A 17,942-nucleotide genomic window follows, 5' to 3' on the forward strand; every position below is an offset into this window, starting at 1 on the left:
ACTGGGATAGTGTCTCCGCTGTGATAGAACTGAAGTTCTCTAGAAGCCAGTGTGCAGGCCTTCAGGGCTGCAAATACAGTGAAAAATCAGCCTGGTTGTACTGTTGCAGCAGAGCTGAACACAAATTAGGATGGTACCACTGAAACAAGTTTTAAAAGCAGCAGTACCAATGAGACTTGGGTTATAAGGCTGGCAACATGGACAGGAATAAGTTGATACTCTTGAGCTTGGTAAGACACCTCAGCTACAGAGTTGCAAGAAATCTCTGTATTGTTCTCTTAGAGCAAAAAAGAGATAGTGGCAGAACTTCTTCAGAGAATAACGCAAATGCAGATATGAAACTTAAAGTGCTGGCTTTACCTTTGATTCGTACTTGACAGTTGTAGCTGCAGCTTATGAGTGTAAAAAAAAAATACATTTTTCCAGAGACTGAACAAGACAGGTCATCAACTGTAAGGAGTGCAATTGCACTGCTCGCAGTTGATGACCTACGGTCTTGTTCAAACAGGTACTTTATCCTTAATGGACAATATGAACCAACTGCTGTTGCTGCATAACTTCTACATTATTAGAAGTCCATGTTGAGGCTTCAATACTTAATTCTCGAGAATAATAGCCTAGTGCTGCTGTCAGGTGGTCTTTCCTCTTAGTAAAGAACTTGAGTGCATTACCTGCAATCTGATGCCCCAAAATGATAACTGTAGCCCTGTGCAAATTTCCAGAGTGCTTTCGGAGCAGAGGTGCTGCCTGGGCATTTCAATGCAGTTTTGGTGTGATAAAGGTACTGCATACTTTGAAGGCAAAGGATAGCGTTTCACCTGCATAGTCTCTTTGGATTCAGATTAGAAATGTGAACCCTGGTTGGTAAGCATCAGACTATGTTACCTATTAGTTCATTTCAGTTAGTTCAGTAGATTAACTTTTGCATAGGATTGATGAGAAACAGAAGTAGGATTTTAAGCACTGAACTGTTTTCCCTTGATCTGCTCACCTGTCACTTTCTTAGAGAAAGAAGGGCAATAACTTTCAAACTATTTTGGTTGAAAACTGAAGGGTATGATTAAAAATATGTCAGGGGAGGAAGATTCTGTGGCCCTGTAGCACTAGCAGAAGTACTGTGTTATGCCTGTGTTATTGTTAGCCAAAACACCCTTTCTGATCAAAGGACTTATGAGCCAGAAGTAAGAGAAGGTAAACGTACAAGTGTGAAAATGCTGATTTAGAAAGACAGGTAGATAAAAAAAACATTTAATGAGGGAAGGCAAATCAAGGTTTCTTCTAGTTGTCCTTAAGTTAACCATCAGGAGAAAAAGTACAGGAAAGCTAGAAGCTTCTAAGCTAAATTGGGGGAAAGGCTTAATACAGATTCTTAATACACAAATTCTGAATGTATATACACGTTTTTTTGCCATATCAGCTGACAAAGCATAATTTCACAGGCTTGGTGTGTAGTCCCTCTAAATGCAACTCTCCTACTATCATGTCCTTGACCATGTCCTAAAATTATGTAGCTTTCTATCGAGAGGGATGGTTGTCCTGCCAGTTTGTTCTCAGATGGGTCAGGCTTTCAGACGCCTGTTGAGAAAAATGAAGGGAAAGTACACTGTTAATATATGAGGTCCGTTATTATTCCCTTGCCTCCTGGCTGTCAGCCAGGTCTCCTCTATCAGCCTTATAACCACAGAACTGATGAAAATACCCGTGTCCGTATGATTGTCCATATGACTGTTCTACCCCCACTTCCTCTCCACCTCTGGAAGATAAAGGCCTACCTGACTGCAGCTTTGAGACTCTGATACCAGTCATTAATATCTTGCTGGTCGCCGGACATCAACAACAGTGTCTTGTGTGGGAAGGAAAGCTGAAAGACAAACAGAATTGACTTGTGCCTGGATGCTGATTTCTGCCATTTTTTGTCAGTAGTTAGGGAAGTTTAGCATTGATACTGGAGGAAGCCAGGGTCCAGATGGTACAGAGCAAGTGCCAGATGTCCAGCTACAAATGTCAGCGTGCTTTGACTTAATGAGGTGTTTGGAAGTCAGCAATGCCACTCCGCATATGCTGTCCATCCATTTTTCTGCCTTATTCCAAGCTGCCTCTAGAGGTCCTTCCACTACCACCAATGCAAATTCACAGTTTAACCGAGTTCTTTTCCATGGCTTGCAAGGAATGAGCCAACACAGCCCCCCACGTGCTGCAACCTGGAAAGACCTGAACTTGAAATCCCCACCGATGGCATTAGTCTCAGAGACCCTGCAGCCCCCAGGGAGTCGGATGCACGAGCAATGTCCATTATGATAATACCACCACCTCTGTTTTCTCTGTTCTTTGGGATTTCCTGTAAGCTCATCCCACAATCACTAATGCTGTGTATTGCTCATCATGTGTCTGTAGGGCTATCCCCAAAACATGTTCTGATCACACCCTCCTCACATGACCCATGTGGAACAAGCAGCAGCCCATACACAGTGCTCAGAAGGCCCACACCGAAGGGAAAAGGACAGCCTACATCACCCAAAAAAGAGAAGAGTTGCCCTAACTCGGACTAGCTCTTTCATTTACCATTGTCACCACTTGTCGTCTCAGTCCTGCTGCTGCTGAGACAGCTAGAGACTTGCTTTGCAAGTCTGACCCCCTGATGCTGCTGCCAGGAATACTTACACTGAGGAGCCCTCCCTGGCTCTGTGTGTGGCCAAACACTTTATCCACCACGCACTGGTGAAGTGGGTAGACAGCCGTGCATGCAAATTTGTTCGAGTTTAGCAGGTGGAGTGGGTGGCAGGGTTTTGTTGCAACAAAGATATCAGAAAAAAGGAAGAACATCCTGCGCTTCAGTTCTTCTCCCTTGGAAGGCACCACCAAAAGCCAGCCTTCTCGGATATACCAGCGCCCTAAGCATGGAAGGAAAACAAAGACAGTTGTCAGACAATCATTGGCACAAAAAAAGGATGTAATACTACAAAAAAAGAATACAATGAGTTACCCTGAGGCTACCAGGCTCTATATCCATTCCAGCCACCAGAAGGCGCTAAGCGTCAACTGGAACCTGCTCATCAGCACCCACGACAAGCAGAGATCACCCAAAACTTTTAATATACGAGGAACAGACTCGAGTTCTTATAAAGCTAGTATGTCAATTAAGAGGATACTATTATATGCAGATCTGTTCAAAGAGAAACAAAAAAAACACTCATGTTTTCAAAATGGTATGCATACCTTTAAGTTAACATAAACTGTTGGAAAACATGCCATGAACAGCCTTAAATGGTGTCACCCAATTGCTTGTCATTAACAGCAAAACAGAAGTTAACCTAAACTTTGAACATTTATTATTCTTCCCCAGTTTTGTTTGCTTGCGCATGCTAATTAAAAAAAAATCATTTCAAAGATCATCTAACTATATACAGTTCTGTAGTAAACAAATTACAGAATGGAGATTGCTGTAACGATATACAGCAAAGCAGAGACAAAATGTTATTAAATGAAAGGCTTGAATAGGCAACCTTATTAACCTTCTCTTACAGAATAGGGTCCAGTATCACCTACCCATGAAATGACCTGCAATGAATTAAAAGGTAGAGAAATCAGCAGGAAAATGCTTAAAAAAATAATGAAAAACCTAGATGTAGGTGGTAATAAAAGAAAATGGCATCTACACAAAATGGAGTAATTAAAGCAATGCCTCCAACCCCAAGGATTATTGTACAAATGGCCATCAATTCACGGGAATCACAAAGACACCTGCTAGTAAGAAGATAATCTATAAAAATTCAAAGCCAGAATATGGTATCACCTGGTCTGGGAAACACTTCCCAGAAAACTTCAGCCATTTTTTTGTGCCATAGCATCTAGCTGAGCTAGTAAGTACATTTCACAGAACTGCACAATTTTAAGTATGGATTGTCATATCTGAGTATGCTACAGTTACAAAATATAGAGGCAAGTGAATTGCTGCTTCGCTTACTCCGCAGGAACTATGTCTCTTACCTGAAAAAGAAACTGAGGGAGAGGAAAGTGAGGTGAAGGGATCAGTCCAAATTTAAAAAACAAATGGAAGGAAGGAGTAAGCAGTGTGGGACTGGGAACTGTTTCCTTCAGACTAAGTAAACTGTGATCAAATTTGCTAGCATACAGATTGAGCTAGACTGTCCTGGAAGTCTTGAGATATGGATCCACTTTCAGGATTCCCTGGGACACATAGTTTAGAAAATTCTTGTGAAAGAAGGGCATGGAAGCATCCCCAGGGAAGCTAGGGATGGCAGAACAGTGTGCTATGTTAAAAGGTGATTCTAGTTAAGATAGTTTTTGCCCTACGTATGGAAGGCAGCAAGAAGAGCAGGGTCTCCTTACATTGGGAGCATCAGACCTCAGTGATACCTGACTCCAAAACTCCAAACAAGCATTTTGATTTTTCATCTCTTCCCTCCTAGTAATAGGATGCAATCTTCAAAGTTCTGTAAAAGCTAGTTTGTTTCTGCAAAAGGGAAGTTGTTGAGCTGGCTCAAAACTAGCAATACCCAGTTGCCTCTGACAACTCCTCTCCTCCCCCATTCCCAAACGCACCTATTTTACTCCAGCTAATGGAAAACATAACAATCACAGTTCTCTGTCCTAGATAATGGTAAGTTGTCTATAGACCCTTAGTATTAGTTTTAGTACATCTCTCAGAATATATGGAGACAAAAAAAGTAGATCTTAAGCTTTCTAGCAATGTCCATTTCTGGTCTAGCTATACTGTTTTTTGCATTTGTTTTTCCCTTGGGCTTATCTTATTAATTCTGTTACCCAAGATAATTGATTTACGTTTTTACTTATGTACTATCCGGATGTGTCCAGGCACCCCCACACACGCACGATGCTTAGTATAAGCAGAGCACACCTGTGTTAGCTCTCTTTCTGCTAGCATCACCAAAAGGATTCTAAGCAGAACTAGAAACAGAATTGTAAATCAATTTGTGTATTGACTTAACATCTTGAAGAATGATAATCTGTGATAGCCTTTTTTTCTACTTTCACCCCAAAATCCACATGTAGAAAGTAAAAAGTACAACCAAATTCACAGATACCTGGAGGTGCATCTTAGAAACCTTTACACACCATGACTTCAGTGCTCCAATTGCCGCATTGTTTCTAGATGACCTCTAAAACAGCTGTGTTTATTGAGGGTGTGCAGGCATGGGTGAAGCCTAAAGTGGCCATTTCGTAATTGTCCAGACCAGACATATTTCTCATAATGTTCGTATGTAGCTTGGAGCACCTCCCACCAGCCCAGGTTGCCCAAAGCCCCACCCAGCCTGGCCTCGAGCACTGCCAGGGATGGGGCAGCCACAGCTTCTCTGGGCAGCCTGTGCCAGTGTCTCACTGCCCTCTGAGTAAAGAATTTCCTCCTAACATCTAATCTAGACCTACCGTCTTTTAGTTTAAAGCCATTCCCCCTTGTCCTATCACCCAACCCCCTGACAAAGAGTCCCCCCCCAGCTGTCCTGCACCCCCCTTTAGGCACTGGCAGGCCGCTGTAAGGTTTCCCCGGAGCCTTCTCTCCTCCAGGCTGAACACCCCCAGCTCCCTCAGCGCATCCCCACAGCAGAGGTGCTCCAGCCCTCTGAGCATCCTCGTGGCCTCTGGATCTGCTCCAACAGCTCCGTGTCCTCCTTGTGCTGGGGGCCCCAGAGCTGGGTGCAGGGCTCCAGGTGGGGTCCCACGAGAGCATAGCAGAGGGGGACAATCCCCTCCCTCACCCTGCTGCCCATGCTGCTTTTGGTGCAGCCCAGGACACGGTTGGCTTGCTGGGCTGCAAGTGCACATTGACAGCTTATGTCCAGCTTCTCAACAACCAACACACCCAAGTCCTTTTCCTTGGAGCTGTTCTCAATGCATTCTCCTACCAGACTGTGTTTGTGCTTGGGATTGCCCTGACCCAAGTGCGGGACCGTGCACTTGACCTTGTTAAACTTCACGAGGTTGAGGATGCTCTGGGCTTGGAGAGTACCCAGTCAAATAGGAGATCCTAAAGAAACCTCATTATCTAATCAGATGAACTGACATGCCAATGACTGTGACTTTATATATCTCAACTATCAGCACAAATACTCTGATTTCTGCCACGGCTTAACCCTTTTGGTAAGAGATGTTTCCTTTCATGTATAGGGTGTGAGCAGAAGTCTAGGGAATTCGCAACTCAAAATTAAAACAAAACCAAAAACAACATATTCCTCAGGAACTGAGACGAAGGCAAGCCTACCTCCAGATGAAGGCAAGCCTATCTCCAGTTATTTCAGCTGAGATGAAGGCAAGCCTATCTCCAGTTAACTTAGCTGAGCAGAAGGAAAGCAGAGATGTCTATAAGACCCACCTGGAGTCAACACCTGGGTCTTCCGTCCTTTGAGGAGCTTCTGAACACGAAGTAGCTGCAGTGAGTTCTCTCTCTTACGAACAATGTCCTGGACCCATTGAGACACCTCAGAAGCAGATTTCACAGTCTCTGAAACAACAGCAGGTTATCACAAATGAGCATGCACTACTGCTCATCTAACTCGCCGTGAAAAGATAAGATGAAAATAGGAAGCAAATCTTTTAGAACAAGTATCAATTAACAAGTTTATTCATTAATTTCAGCAAGAGATTGCAATAGATGACCAATCCAATAAGTTTCCGAATCAGTCACTCTACATTGCTATTCCCTCTGTGTTCTCAGGGGTATCTTTTGAGCAAGATGGTGAAGGAAAATAGTAATGCACTAGAAACCCCGATAGATAAAGATTTTTCTTCCTGTAGAAACAGAAAAAATATGCAAATTGAAGTGCCAGCAAGGAAGCTAACACTGATCAAAATGCCAGCATTCACTGGAGAAATTAAAGCAGTAGCATTTACAGACAAAATCATACTTGCAAGTTTCTGGTACTCAGCACTGTCTGGGCTGGTGTTCTCCAGCAGGTCTCTGAGGAAATGCTTGTACCTGAGAGAGAAAGAGCAGTTTCATTTCACAAAGACACACCAGGAACAGCAGCATCTCCTATTAGTGACAAAATGACAAATACTCCATCAGGAAATGCAGTACACACCTTTAAGTGTAACCAAGCAGCTTTTGCTAACATTTCTTTGATCACATTCATTTTATCTTCAGATTTGTCAATTATATTATACCACATATTTTATACATTTGCAAGCCTTTGGCATTTCCTGGGGAGCTGGTAAGAACAACCTCACATATTCCTTAAGTTCATGAGATTCTAGAAGACTTCAACATTCACATAACGTCTTCAATAAAAGACAAATTGAACTCTTTGAACTATTGTGTGGTGTGTTTTTTTTTTTTTTGTCTGAATGGAAGCATTCATACCATATGTTCTCTGCCCACACAAGAAAATAAAGGCATTTCAATAACTACCGGGAGACGCCTTTTTTATTTTTTCCTCTCCAGTCGTTACCAGAAAGGATCAGATCTCTGCAAATGCTTTCTCCCAATAAAGCAAAACTATTTTCAGTCTGAAATGACAGAAGAAATACCACATGGAACAGATGCATAAAATGGCAGAAGTCTTATGACCCGCAGTATACGTAACAGAGTTCTGATGAAACTTGAATATGAAAGAGCTAATTAATGAAAAAAATTAAACCTTCTGTTAAAAAGCCACCATTTTTCCAAACCGTTGGATAGCAACAAATATACTGCTGTTTTATGTATTCAAAGGAATTATCCAAAGAATTACAGTAATAAAGACAGCTTACATTTGTATCTGCCAAGCTGATTAAAAACATTGAATAAAGCTATCTGAAAAACTGCACTATTCTCATCCCCAGTTATTTTCAAAGAAGCAAGGCTCTCAATCTCTTAATGGTGCTTTAGCACGAATAAGGCCATGATTAGAGAACAGTTACTTGACTTACAGCAGCAGCATCCAGGTTCCCAGCAAACTACCCAGGCTCTGTATTACCCTCATACCCTCCCCAAAAAAAGTAGCCACTGAGTGCATGCAGCACTCTCCTCATGCAGTCAGCCTGCCTCTTCAAAGGACGCTTCAAGCAGAATGCAGCAATCCAGACTGGATCTGTCCAGGCTCAGACAGTTGTGACATGCACCAAATATGAGGAAAGCATGCAGTCAGACCCGATAACCATACATGGGGGTAAGTTCCCCTGACTTCATTAATCTTATCTCTCTCTAAAATCAACCATCCACAAGAAGAGTCACAATGCTCCACATCAGCAATGTGCACAAAAGCAAAGCAAGACCTTCTCTAGCTGAAAGCAGCACTTCTGCAGCGCTTCAGACAACCTGCTTTTGTTTAGGTCCCAACTTCAGTCACTTATTGAGATGCCAGACAGCCTTCACTTGAATTCTACCTGAGAATTAGTTGAAGATCTTACGAGCTTAAGAGCCAGAGCTAAACACAGCTACCTCTCCGCATCATTTTCCATCCACATACACTGATTCCATTTTACAAGCACATCTTCAGGACTGTTTCACTGCAATCTATATGCTCCAATTTGGAGATATATGCTATTAACAACATACTATTATCTGCCTTTTTCCCTTCTCATACTAACACCTTGAATTACTTGCTTACTGGTGCAACCTCTGCAGAGGTAAAGGAAGCAAATCCTCTAGCTTCTTTCCTTGAAACTGAGGTCGAGTCTCTTGGAGCTTCTTAAAGCGTCGAAATGACTTATTTCTCCTCAACTGCTCCTGTGTGCAGCAGAAAAGGTATATTGCTTTGAGAGTACAGGAATAAACACGCATTCTAGTTTGCACTAGAGCTTAGAAAACAGAACCTCAGTACTAAGCACAAGCATCAACAAGGTTTTGTGGCCATGGACAAGCCATTTCCTTTTTTCTAACAACCATTTCCCAATGGGTAATTTAAATTATATCCCCTCTTCATATATGCACAGAAGTATAAAACTAGTATACTCAGCATATGGAAAGAAAGAACAAGAAAGGTTTACTCAGGAGAAAAACAAGTCCACTTGTGGCTTTTTGCCATTCATTTCAAGACAAAGCACTACAGTCCCACACTCTTATCACTTAAAGACAAGTATCCAAAATGGCTTCTTTTATCTTGGGATGTGAGTATGTATGCTTACAAGCAGAACAGAACAGAAATATCCTAGTACACCCTGCAGCTGGAAACATGCACTGACAAGAACCTCAAGTCAGGTGGTTTAAACTCCAGATACAGCTTTCAGGACTTTGAAATAAAGATACATCTTTCTGAAATTTCTTGGGAGATAGACTATATGTGGAAAGGTAAGTGGGAGGGAAAACAATTTCATCTGCTGTAGAAAAAAAAATGGGAAGAAAAAAGGAAATCCCACCATTATGATACACTTGGTGGTAGTGGGAAAGACTGGGAGACCTGATAACTCTCCAGAACGAGACCACTGTCCCATAGTGTTACCACTGCAAACTCTCCAGGCTTGCCAGCCAGGGAAGAGTGGGAATTTAAACAGAACTCTTTGAGAAAGCTCTGCTTAGTGTGTGTAAACGCACACTCACACACGAAACATGCTCCAAAAATTTGAAGCTCTATATAAAGAGAGAGGTTCTCACTACTCTATTATGGCTAAAAGACTGAGAGAACAGCAGCAGCCCGGAAAAAGAAAGACAACTGACCACTCCGGACACATAATTAAGTAAAAGGGAAGGATGTAGTTGTTTCAAAGAATTGAGAAACGGAAGAGAAATCAGGAAGAGTAAAGGAGATATTTACCTTCAAGGTTTTATTTGCCTGTTCCAAGTTCTCAGCATAGTGGCCATAAAGCTCCAATTTCTGACAGAAATTTTCCAATCCCAGCCCTAAATTTCCTCTCTCCAGGTGAAGCGACAGAACCCTGTGCACAAGGAAGAAAGATAGGTAGGCATGGGTACATTATTGATACAATTTTCCCAGCTCCCTTTGGTCCACTCCTATGCTGGCCTTCATTTGTCAGTCTCCACCTCACATCCAGTTTGTTCAGAATATCTGCTTAGTGGCCAGAGTGAGCTACAGAAAACAACCTGTAAAAATACCATACAGCAGTCTTACTGCGTTTAAACCACTACCCAGAGAACAATGGGGTATCCAGATAAGTGGATACAGATCAGCAGTTTCCTGTGTATTTCTGCAAGTGCCAGCAAGGCTTGCAGTGTTAGAAGTGAATGCCTGTCTCACAAGATGCTAGCTTTATTCCCTGAAGTCTTACTTTCTCATTCTCTCCATATCATTACAAGAGTAATTGCATCAGACTGTTCACTTACTGGCTGGCCGAATATATGGATTCCAGGGGTCCAAATATGGTTTCAATTACAGCAGGTTTAAGCGTCCCTTTGGCCTTTAAAATTGTCACAAAGAACTACGAAGGAAAGAGAGAATTTCAAACAGCTAAGATTCACAGGTCACTCAAAGGTCATTCTTAGCACACTGCGGAAGAAAGAAGTTGCAGCCTAGCCTCTCGAGCTCCAAAGGATATCAGGTATCATGGGCACCCACCTAAAATTCCTATCACCAGATGTAAGCCATCTTGTTAACTTTGACCATAACTGTAAACACATGGAGCAGCACTACATTGACTGAGTCTATTTCAGTATTCCTAGATGCAGCTGTTTTTAACCACCTGGTTTGTAATCTATCTTTGTCTCCGCTGTGCTCCTATGTTTCATACATCGCAGGCATCTTAAGCCAAGTCCCCTGTACAATCAAAACTTAAAAACGTGTGACTGGGTAAGGACCAAAGCCAAGGGGATGGAAAACACAAGCTATCTGATGTTGCAGAGGAAGTAAAAGACAGAGGGAAAAAAAAAAAACAAACACCACCTTTCAGCCTCAGCAATGTGAAAATGTGAAGAGCTGGGACTTGTCCCTTGCTGTAGAGATGCATCAAAGTCCTGCTCTGTGACCCTTCCCTATGACACCAGAAATACGTATGTGCTGTCTGAAGGTACCCACATATCAGAAAGGCCCAGATACTCACTGTGACCACCAAATCCAGCTGCTCAAGGTATTTGTGCTCAGTTTCCAGCAGCTCCTTGGCTGTCCGGCTGCGTTTTCTCTCCCAGCGAGCCCTCTGCTCTTCCACAGTGTTTGCTCCAGCCATAAGTAGCAGGGGTGAGCCACTCATGGTAGTCTCAGAGCTGATAAACAGAAAGATAACCACTCCTGAGAGCCAAGAGAGATGGACACACAACAAACATGCAACCTAGGCCATAGGGTAGGATTCTGAGCTCTGTGCTTTACTGTGGAAGGAGGGAAGCCAGTTACCAGTAACAGCCATTAACAGTTTCCTTGTACATTTCTATTTGTGCTACAGCAGCCCCCATCAACCAGAGGAACAGTGACAGTCAGACCAGACTGCAAAAGCAAGATAAGTAGTACAATTCCACCCGCTTTCCTCACCCACAAGCCACTGCTTCCTGTGCTTCATCCAACTCTTCATGTGAAATTCTCAATAAACCCACGGAAGTTGGTGGGTGGAAGATGTACTGTGCATAGGAGCAGAAAACAGCCCTAAAATGTTTGTTGGGGGAGGAGGAGAAATGGAGGGAAAGCACAGAAAGGGGGGAGTGTAGAGTGAAAGCACACTCTTGTTCATTTTCCCCTGGAGGATCCCCCAAAAAGTGAGTGGCTTGCATTGTTATTTTCCAACAGCAGTTTGTGGTTTCAGAGATTAGCATCTGCTGTGAATCACACCATCCACAACTGGCTTCGCTGCTGCTCTTCTCTTCTGCAAGAGTATTGCAGCTACATTAAACAGAGAAACAGCTTCTTTTATCACCCTCTCTCAGAGAAAGAAGCATGCACTACCAGAGCATTGCTTAAATCTTCCTCTTTCTTTTGATGAAAAGGCAGAGCAGCCTGTTGCACACTTATCACAGCATGAAGTCTGTGGTTTCTGAGGAAGTTTGCCTCCCTGTATTCAGCTACCTTCACAAGAGTTCAGGCTCACACACATTCAAGCTGCACTAGCACAGAAAGGTAAGTTGTCTGTGAGAAGTGAATCTGTCAAATACAGTCTTCCAGTGACACTTCAGATACCTGAATCAATAAAACAAAAGTTTTGCACAAAAACGGTATGGAGTCTCATTTAATATGTTCGCAAAAGTCCAGATAGCTGAGGGACATGCAATATTTTATAGTAGCAAGAATTTCTCCAGAGGTTTATTCTCACATTTGTTCAGAAAACAACCACAAGCCTATCTGTGGCCAGGTCTTTGTCAAGACCAGACACTGCTAGTAGCCGGAGAGATAGCACTAAGCTACAGCTTAGCATTAGCAGGCCGCTGCAAAGTACTCACAAAAAAAAACAGGCTAAGATGCTACCATTCAAAGAGTATTTTTAGCTAGTGTAAATTGCAGTCCCGACTGTGAAGTGTTTACCTTTTGCAGCCCACTTCCTTAAAAAAAAGAAACAAAAAAGAAACAAATCCACACCACGCTTGACCATCTCTCAACTTTAATATATTAAATTCCGACTCTTTCAAGTCTATTGGGTGAGAGTTGTCTGGAACCTCCGCGTAGACTAGAAAATACTTCACATACAAGTAATCTAAGCACATCAGCTTGCTTCTTTCTTCTCAAACTCAGAATAGAAACTATTGAATAGCTTTTTTATAGAATTAACTACTTCATGATGCTCTGCTAACAATCAGTGACGTTTCTAACTTTACTATTTATAACATCCTCAAAACAAATCTCTCTTTGTTATCTCACACTAGCCACTCTATATTTCTCTGAAGTGTTAGCAGCCTAGTGGGTCAGATGCATGGGCCACAAGGTCCTTGCATCCTGTCTCCAAGGACAGTGACGTTCCCAGGTGCTTGTGCTCCACAAGCACCATTTCCTTACTGCTGCATCTCCACCAGCTAGAAACCTGTGGGTTTTTTTTTTGTTGTTGTTGCTGTTTTGTTTTTTAACCTCTGAAAAAGATTGAGGAGTCCTGGCAGACCATCTTGCAATTAGGACTAATTGCAAGGCCCACGAGCTGCAGAGCAGAGCATTCCTCATGCAGCTCACAGGATCCCTTGATTTGGACTCCATCTGTAGATCACGGTGAGCTCGTGCCTGCATGCAGCCCCTCCTCAGGCTGCTCCGGAACCTCTTACAGAGCCCCTTTGTATCTGGACTCCCTCCCTCCAAGGGCGTGGGAAGCTGCAGGACTGTGCTACCAACCTCTTCCTGGCCCAGCCAGGACACCGCCAGGGTGAGATGCTCGAGCCTTCGCCCTGCCACATGCCCACTACCACTGGGCAGTGTCCATCTCAGACACCTTCAGGGCACCCAAGGGCGCGTTGCTCCACACCCTCAGACACCTTTGTGGCACCCAAGGATTCCTCACCCTTCTCCAGCTCTCTATTTTCACAGGTTTTGACCTGCTCGTGGTCACCTCCTTCCTTCTGCTCCCCAAGAAGGACAACTCCACAAGACTGGAAGAGGCTGCGGGAAGGCACCGTCTTGAAGAAGCCCCGCGCTTCTCCAGCCCCACCACCCCACACCTTCATCACTTTCTGCAGACTAACAGCCCTGGGCATGCCCCCAGCGTGGCAGCACAGGTTACTCTTATCTCCACTCTCCTTCTGCTCTCAGTTTGGAGCTGAAGCCCCCATTTTGACACCAGGACAGGGCGATCTTACAGCCGAGCTGCTGTCAGCCGAGGGCCGACAGAGCCCTCCCCAGCCCCTCAGGCTGGCTGGGGGGGGACACTTTTGTCCCCCCAGCTCGCCCCACAGAACCCCGGGGGCTCACTCCACACACCCTCGGGCTCTCCCCACAGCACCCCCGGGGGCCCTCGGCGCCCCCATCCCCTCAGCGAGACCCCCGCGGCCGCCTGATGCCGGCCCCCGTCCCCCCTCGCCTCACGCGGCGCTGCCAACCGTTACCTACCCGGCCCCACAGCCACCGCCCCGCGTTCAAATGGCGGCCCCGCCTCGCAGGGCGGCCCCGGGGCGGAGCGGTGGCGGCGGCGGGGCGGGACGAGCCGGGCCGGGACGGCTTCGGGAGGGGGGCCGGCATGGTGTCGCCCGGGGAGCGGGAGCCGCCGGCCGGGTCGGCGGGGAACCTGGCGGCGCTGTCGGAGCTGGACGAGGCGTCGCTGCTGCGCGGGCTGCGGGAGCGGTTCCTGAGGCAGCAGGTCTACGTGAGTGCCGCCGGGGCCCGGGGTGGGGTGCCGGGGCGGCGGGACGCTGGGCTCACGGCTCTCCCCTCTCGCCGCCAGACCGACGTGGGGGACATCCTCATCGCCCTGAACCCCTTCCAGCCCCTGCAGCTCTACGGCAGAGAGGTGAGTGGAGCATCCCGGACTGGGAGCCCCTTCCAGGGGTGCCTGGCTCTTCGCTCCTTCCCTCCTCAAGGCCCCTTTTCCCCCCCCGCAGGTCTCCGAGCAGTACCGGTGTCACGATGAGGGCTCGCTGCCTCCACACATCTTTGCCGTGGCCGACCGGGCCTACCACGCCATGCTGGGCCGCCGGGGAGCCCGTCCACAGAGCCAGTGCATCGTCATCAGGTGAGGCGCGGGCACCGGCACGGCCCTCGAGGGCACGAAGGAGCCCGACGCAGGTGGGAGACACAAGCAGGGAGCAGCTCACGGCCGTCATGGAGGCTGGGGTGCTGCCACTGGTCTCCAGCAGCAGTCATCCTGTCTGAGTTTGGTACTAAGCTCATCTTGAAAGCTTTGGGTGAGTCAAAACCTGGCTCCGTTAGCAGCACGTCTTTGTTCGCCATCTCGATGCTTTCCAGGCAGGAAAACAGATTGCAATCAAAGATGTGTGGCAGACGAAGGTAGGTTTTGTGGACCAACTTGGCTGCCGATGCTGGTAACAAAGCTAAATGTGTCGGGTCTGAAGGGGTTGGTTCTGTTGGGCATGTTGGAAAGATTAACCAGCGCTAACAGGTTGCTTTTCTTTGGTGAAACGACTCGCAGTGTAACTTGTGTAATAAAGGTTGTAAATCATGGAGTAGACCTGTTTTCACAAAGTAGTGTTTCCCATAAATAACTAAAGAACAGAGGAAAGAAGAGCAGCTTCTTAGCTGTAAGACCTTTAAGAATCTGGTCAGGGAAAATCATATGGCCGTGGGAAGTTATATGCACTAGAAGGAAAAAAAGTGAGCTCTTGTAACCCCACAGTGTACCCATATAATGAGCATTTCACTCCATGATGTCACTGTTGTTTTTTCTGAAACTGGAGGGCAGCAGACAGCATCAATGCAGAGAAAGCATCAAACAGCATCATCTAGCAGCGAAAGCCTCAAAACACCAGCAACTCTCAGTTCTGGTGATGGTACAGGACAGTTTAAATGTCATCTGAGTTGAAATGTCTATTGCTAGCTATTTGATTTAGTATTTCCTGCTTTATACAGGACTTCAGATCATTTTCATTCAACGTGATATGGAAATAACTTACTGAATCACTGGTGAGCATTGTGGTGGGACTGGGAGCCAGTGTTGAGTTCCAGCCCTGCTCATTTCTTTAGCCTGCAAGCCGTCAATGCCTGTGCTTTATATGTAGCAATCTCAGAAACGCTAGTGGGCATGGTGGCCACGGAGTCAGCAGGTGGAAGAGGTGTGCTGGTAGTGTTCTTACATATGGAGAAAAGTCATAGAATTGTCTAGGGAGATGGAAGACAAAAAGACCTGTAGGCGTTTCCCGGGAAGAGAGTGGTCTCACTTTTTTTCTGACAGCAGTTTGTGGTGCCAGAGATGACAGCCTGAGCTACTGCCATGCATCTTGCAATCCTATTAACCAGTCTGTGCTAGTATAACAGGAAGTTCATGGTTTTACAATCTGCAAGTGGTAAAACAGTCGGTAATGAGATTACCTGTTTTGAGCAAAGTTTGGGTGATGAGGTGGAAGTTCTTCCTGTTAGATCACAGTTTATCAGAACAGCACGGGGATGCACTATGTTCCACTGTTCTTTGTGCTTTGGGTGCCTACTGGTAAGAAATATCCATCTCCAGCCAGGCATGAACCTTTATGCTTTTCTCTGGGAAACAAATATTGCCTTCCTGCTTTTCGTGTTCTCTATTTGGTCTCTGTTGGTTTCCCTAACTTCCTCTGGGAGGTCTGGATGTCAGGTTTCAGAGGCTACAAGTGATGTTGAACACAACAGCTGCCCTCAGGTGATAAAAGCTCATTGCAACCAAGTTGTCCTGTGCTGCAAATTCTACTGGCTTGTCTTTCCTTCCCAGCTAATGTTAGTCACAGCCTCAGTATGCTGTGGTACAACACGTGGGTCTCTGGGAGGTGACTTTGCTTTTTTTCACAGCCTGGGGCAGTTACACACCCACAGCTGGAGAGTGTGTTTGCAGGCCCTGGCAGACCTTTTTTTGGAGTGTGCAAGAGTGAGCTTGGATTGTGGGAGTACTGACGGATAGTGCTTCTGTGGAGGAAGGAAGTCACTGAAAACCAAAACATCATCTTATATATTTGGCAGGGATGCTGTCTGGATTGCTTATTTCTCAACTGGCAAGTGGCTTTGGTTGTCCATATTCAGACCATGATGGCCTGATCTGTGCTTGTGATCAGGTATCTGTCATAGAATTTGAGGTATTTAGCAGCCTATGACAGGTAGCTGATCACAAGCATCGAGCCACTGGGAGCTACAAAGCAGAGAAGCCACACCTGATACTCAAAGGTCTTATGTGTAAATGGAGACCTGCCCTCATAAATACCTGCAGCGTTTCCTGCATTTTTTTTTAACTGCATATGCTGCGTGTGTTTTCTGCCAATATGATGCCATCGGTCAAGGACACGTTGTCCCATTGTCTGTACATTTCCCCCTCCCAGTAGTCGGGAAGCTGTGCTTCCCAAGTGCTACTTGTTTGTCTTGGAGGCGGAGGTGCTGGGCGTATGTGATGCCAGAATGACGTGCAACGCTGCTGCTGTAGGTGTGACGGCAGCTCTGCAGCGGTAAACCAGCATTATCAATGGGCTGCAGCATGTGTGTGTGTGAAGAGCCCGAGATTTGAGATTGCTGCAGTATTGCATGATCAGTACTCAGTTCTGGATATAAGATGGATGGGGTAAATCTCCTTGTAGAAAGAAAAAGCTGTCAACCCCAGCATATGTGGAGGAATCAGAACACTTTTGAAGGAGGTAGTTCTCCAGAGGTTAGATATGTTTTCAGTAAGAAGGAGATCAAATCGACTGTCCTGTGCACTCCATCCAGAAATGACAGCATGGAGTACGTCTGTACTCCCTGGTAGATGGAGAAAAATTCCTCTAGGGGGGTATCAGAACCTTGTGGAACCCACTGTTTGTATTCATACACAGCATAACTGAAAAAGTTGTTAAGCTTTTGGATTGCAGAGCACTCTCCCAAGTGATGGGGCACCGAGACATGAGGGTCAGAGCAACTATACTTTATGGCTGCTGGAGTTTCCTTTATTTTTTCTTGGCAGTGGAGAAAGCGGTGCAGGGAAAACAGAGAGTACGAAGCTACTGTTGCAGCACATAATGAACCTATGCAAAGGCAACTCGCAGCTGGAGCAGCAGATCCTTCAGGTAGGTCATTGCAGGGTGGTGCTTGCAGATGCAGAAGCAACACTGCTGCAGGGCAGCTTGCACGAGGCACCGGGAGCCTCTTGATGAATCACCACTGGAAACAAGGGAGCAAATCATAAGATAAGTTATAAGAAAATAGTGGGTAAGGATGATGAAATAGCTGACCACAAGTTAGCAGAGTTGGTAGGGTCAGTAATTCTGTTTGCTGGGAATGTAGTGGTTTGATTCTTAAATGGCAGAAAACTATTGTGATCGTTTAGCATGTTTGCTGTTACAAGGGATCAGGGGCTTTTTCTCTGAATCATTTCCTGTTTGAGGTAGAATAGGGAGTTTTATTGGAAGAATGAAGTCTTGATTTAATGAAACACAGGGATGGAGAATCCACACAGCCTTCAGTAACCTTTCATTGGCTTGTTACACTTACTGTCAGGCACATACATGCTAACTGTCTGACTTAATCTTTTCTATT

At 45.3% G+C, this 17,942-nt stretch overlaps 2 protein-coding genes across 5 annotated transcripts in view; one reads left to right on the plus strand and one right to left on the minus strand.

The window, feature by feature from the left end:
• Window positions 1–13,948, minus strand: ARHGEF39 (Rho guanine nucleotide exchange factor 39; the record flags this gene model as incomplete). Of its 4 annotated transcripts, none has more annotated exons than XM_083817822.1 (10): window positions 13,857–13,948; window positions 10,951–11,110; window positions 10,238–10,332; window positions 9,711–9,831; window positions 8,568–8,686; window positions 6,885–6,955; window positions 6,353–6,481; window positions 2,662–2,891; window positions 1,773–1,861; window positions 1–1,575 (listed from the first exon to the last, which is right to left on the minus strand). In XM_083817822.1, exons 2-10 carry the CDS (start codon window positions 11,095–11,097, stop codon window positions 1,560–1,562), a joined length of 1,017 nt encoding a protein of 338 aa, XP_083673948.1. In that variant the 5' UTR covers window positions 11,098–11,110; window positions 13,857–13,948. The 4 variants fall into 4 exon arrangements, with proteins under 4 accessions (XP_083673948.1, XP_083673949.1, XP_083673946.1 ...); XM_083817823.1 differs by lacking the exon at window positions 13,857–13,948 and adding an exon at window positions 13,312–13,804; XM_083817820.1 differs by lacking the exon at window positions 13,857–13,948 and adding an exon at window positions 13,146–13,289.
• The window catches only part of LOC310889785 (myosin-IIIb-like), a 25,993-nt gene continuing 21,989 nt past the window's right edge, over window positions 13,939–17,942 (plus strand). The window contains exons 1-4 of the mRNA XM_083817817.1: window positions 13,939–14,109; window positions 14,188–14,253; window positions 14,345–14,475; window positions 17,371–17,473. Coding sequence (XP_083673943.1) covers window positions 13,984–14,109; window positions 14,188–14,253; window positions 14,345–14,475; window positions 17,371–17,473 — 426 coding nt within the window. The 5' untranslated portion in view covers window positions 13,939–13,983. The remainder of the gene's footprint in view (window positions 14,110–14,187; window positions 14,254–14,344; window positions 14,476–17,370; window positions 17,474–17,942) is intronic.

This window comes from Anser anser (assembly GCF_964211835.1).
Source record: "Anser anser genome assembly, chromosome: Z".
Lineage (NCBI taxonomy): Eukaryota > Metazoa > Chordata > Aves > Anseriformes > Anatidae > Anser > Anser anser.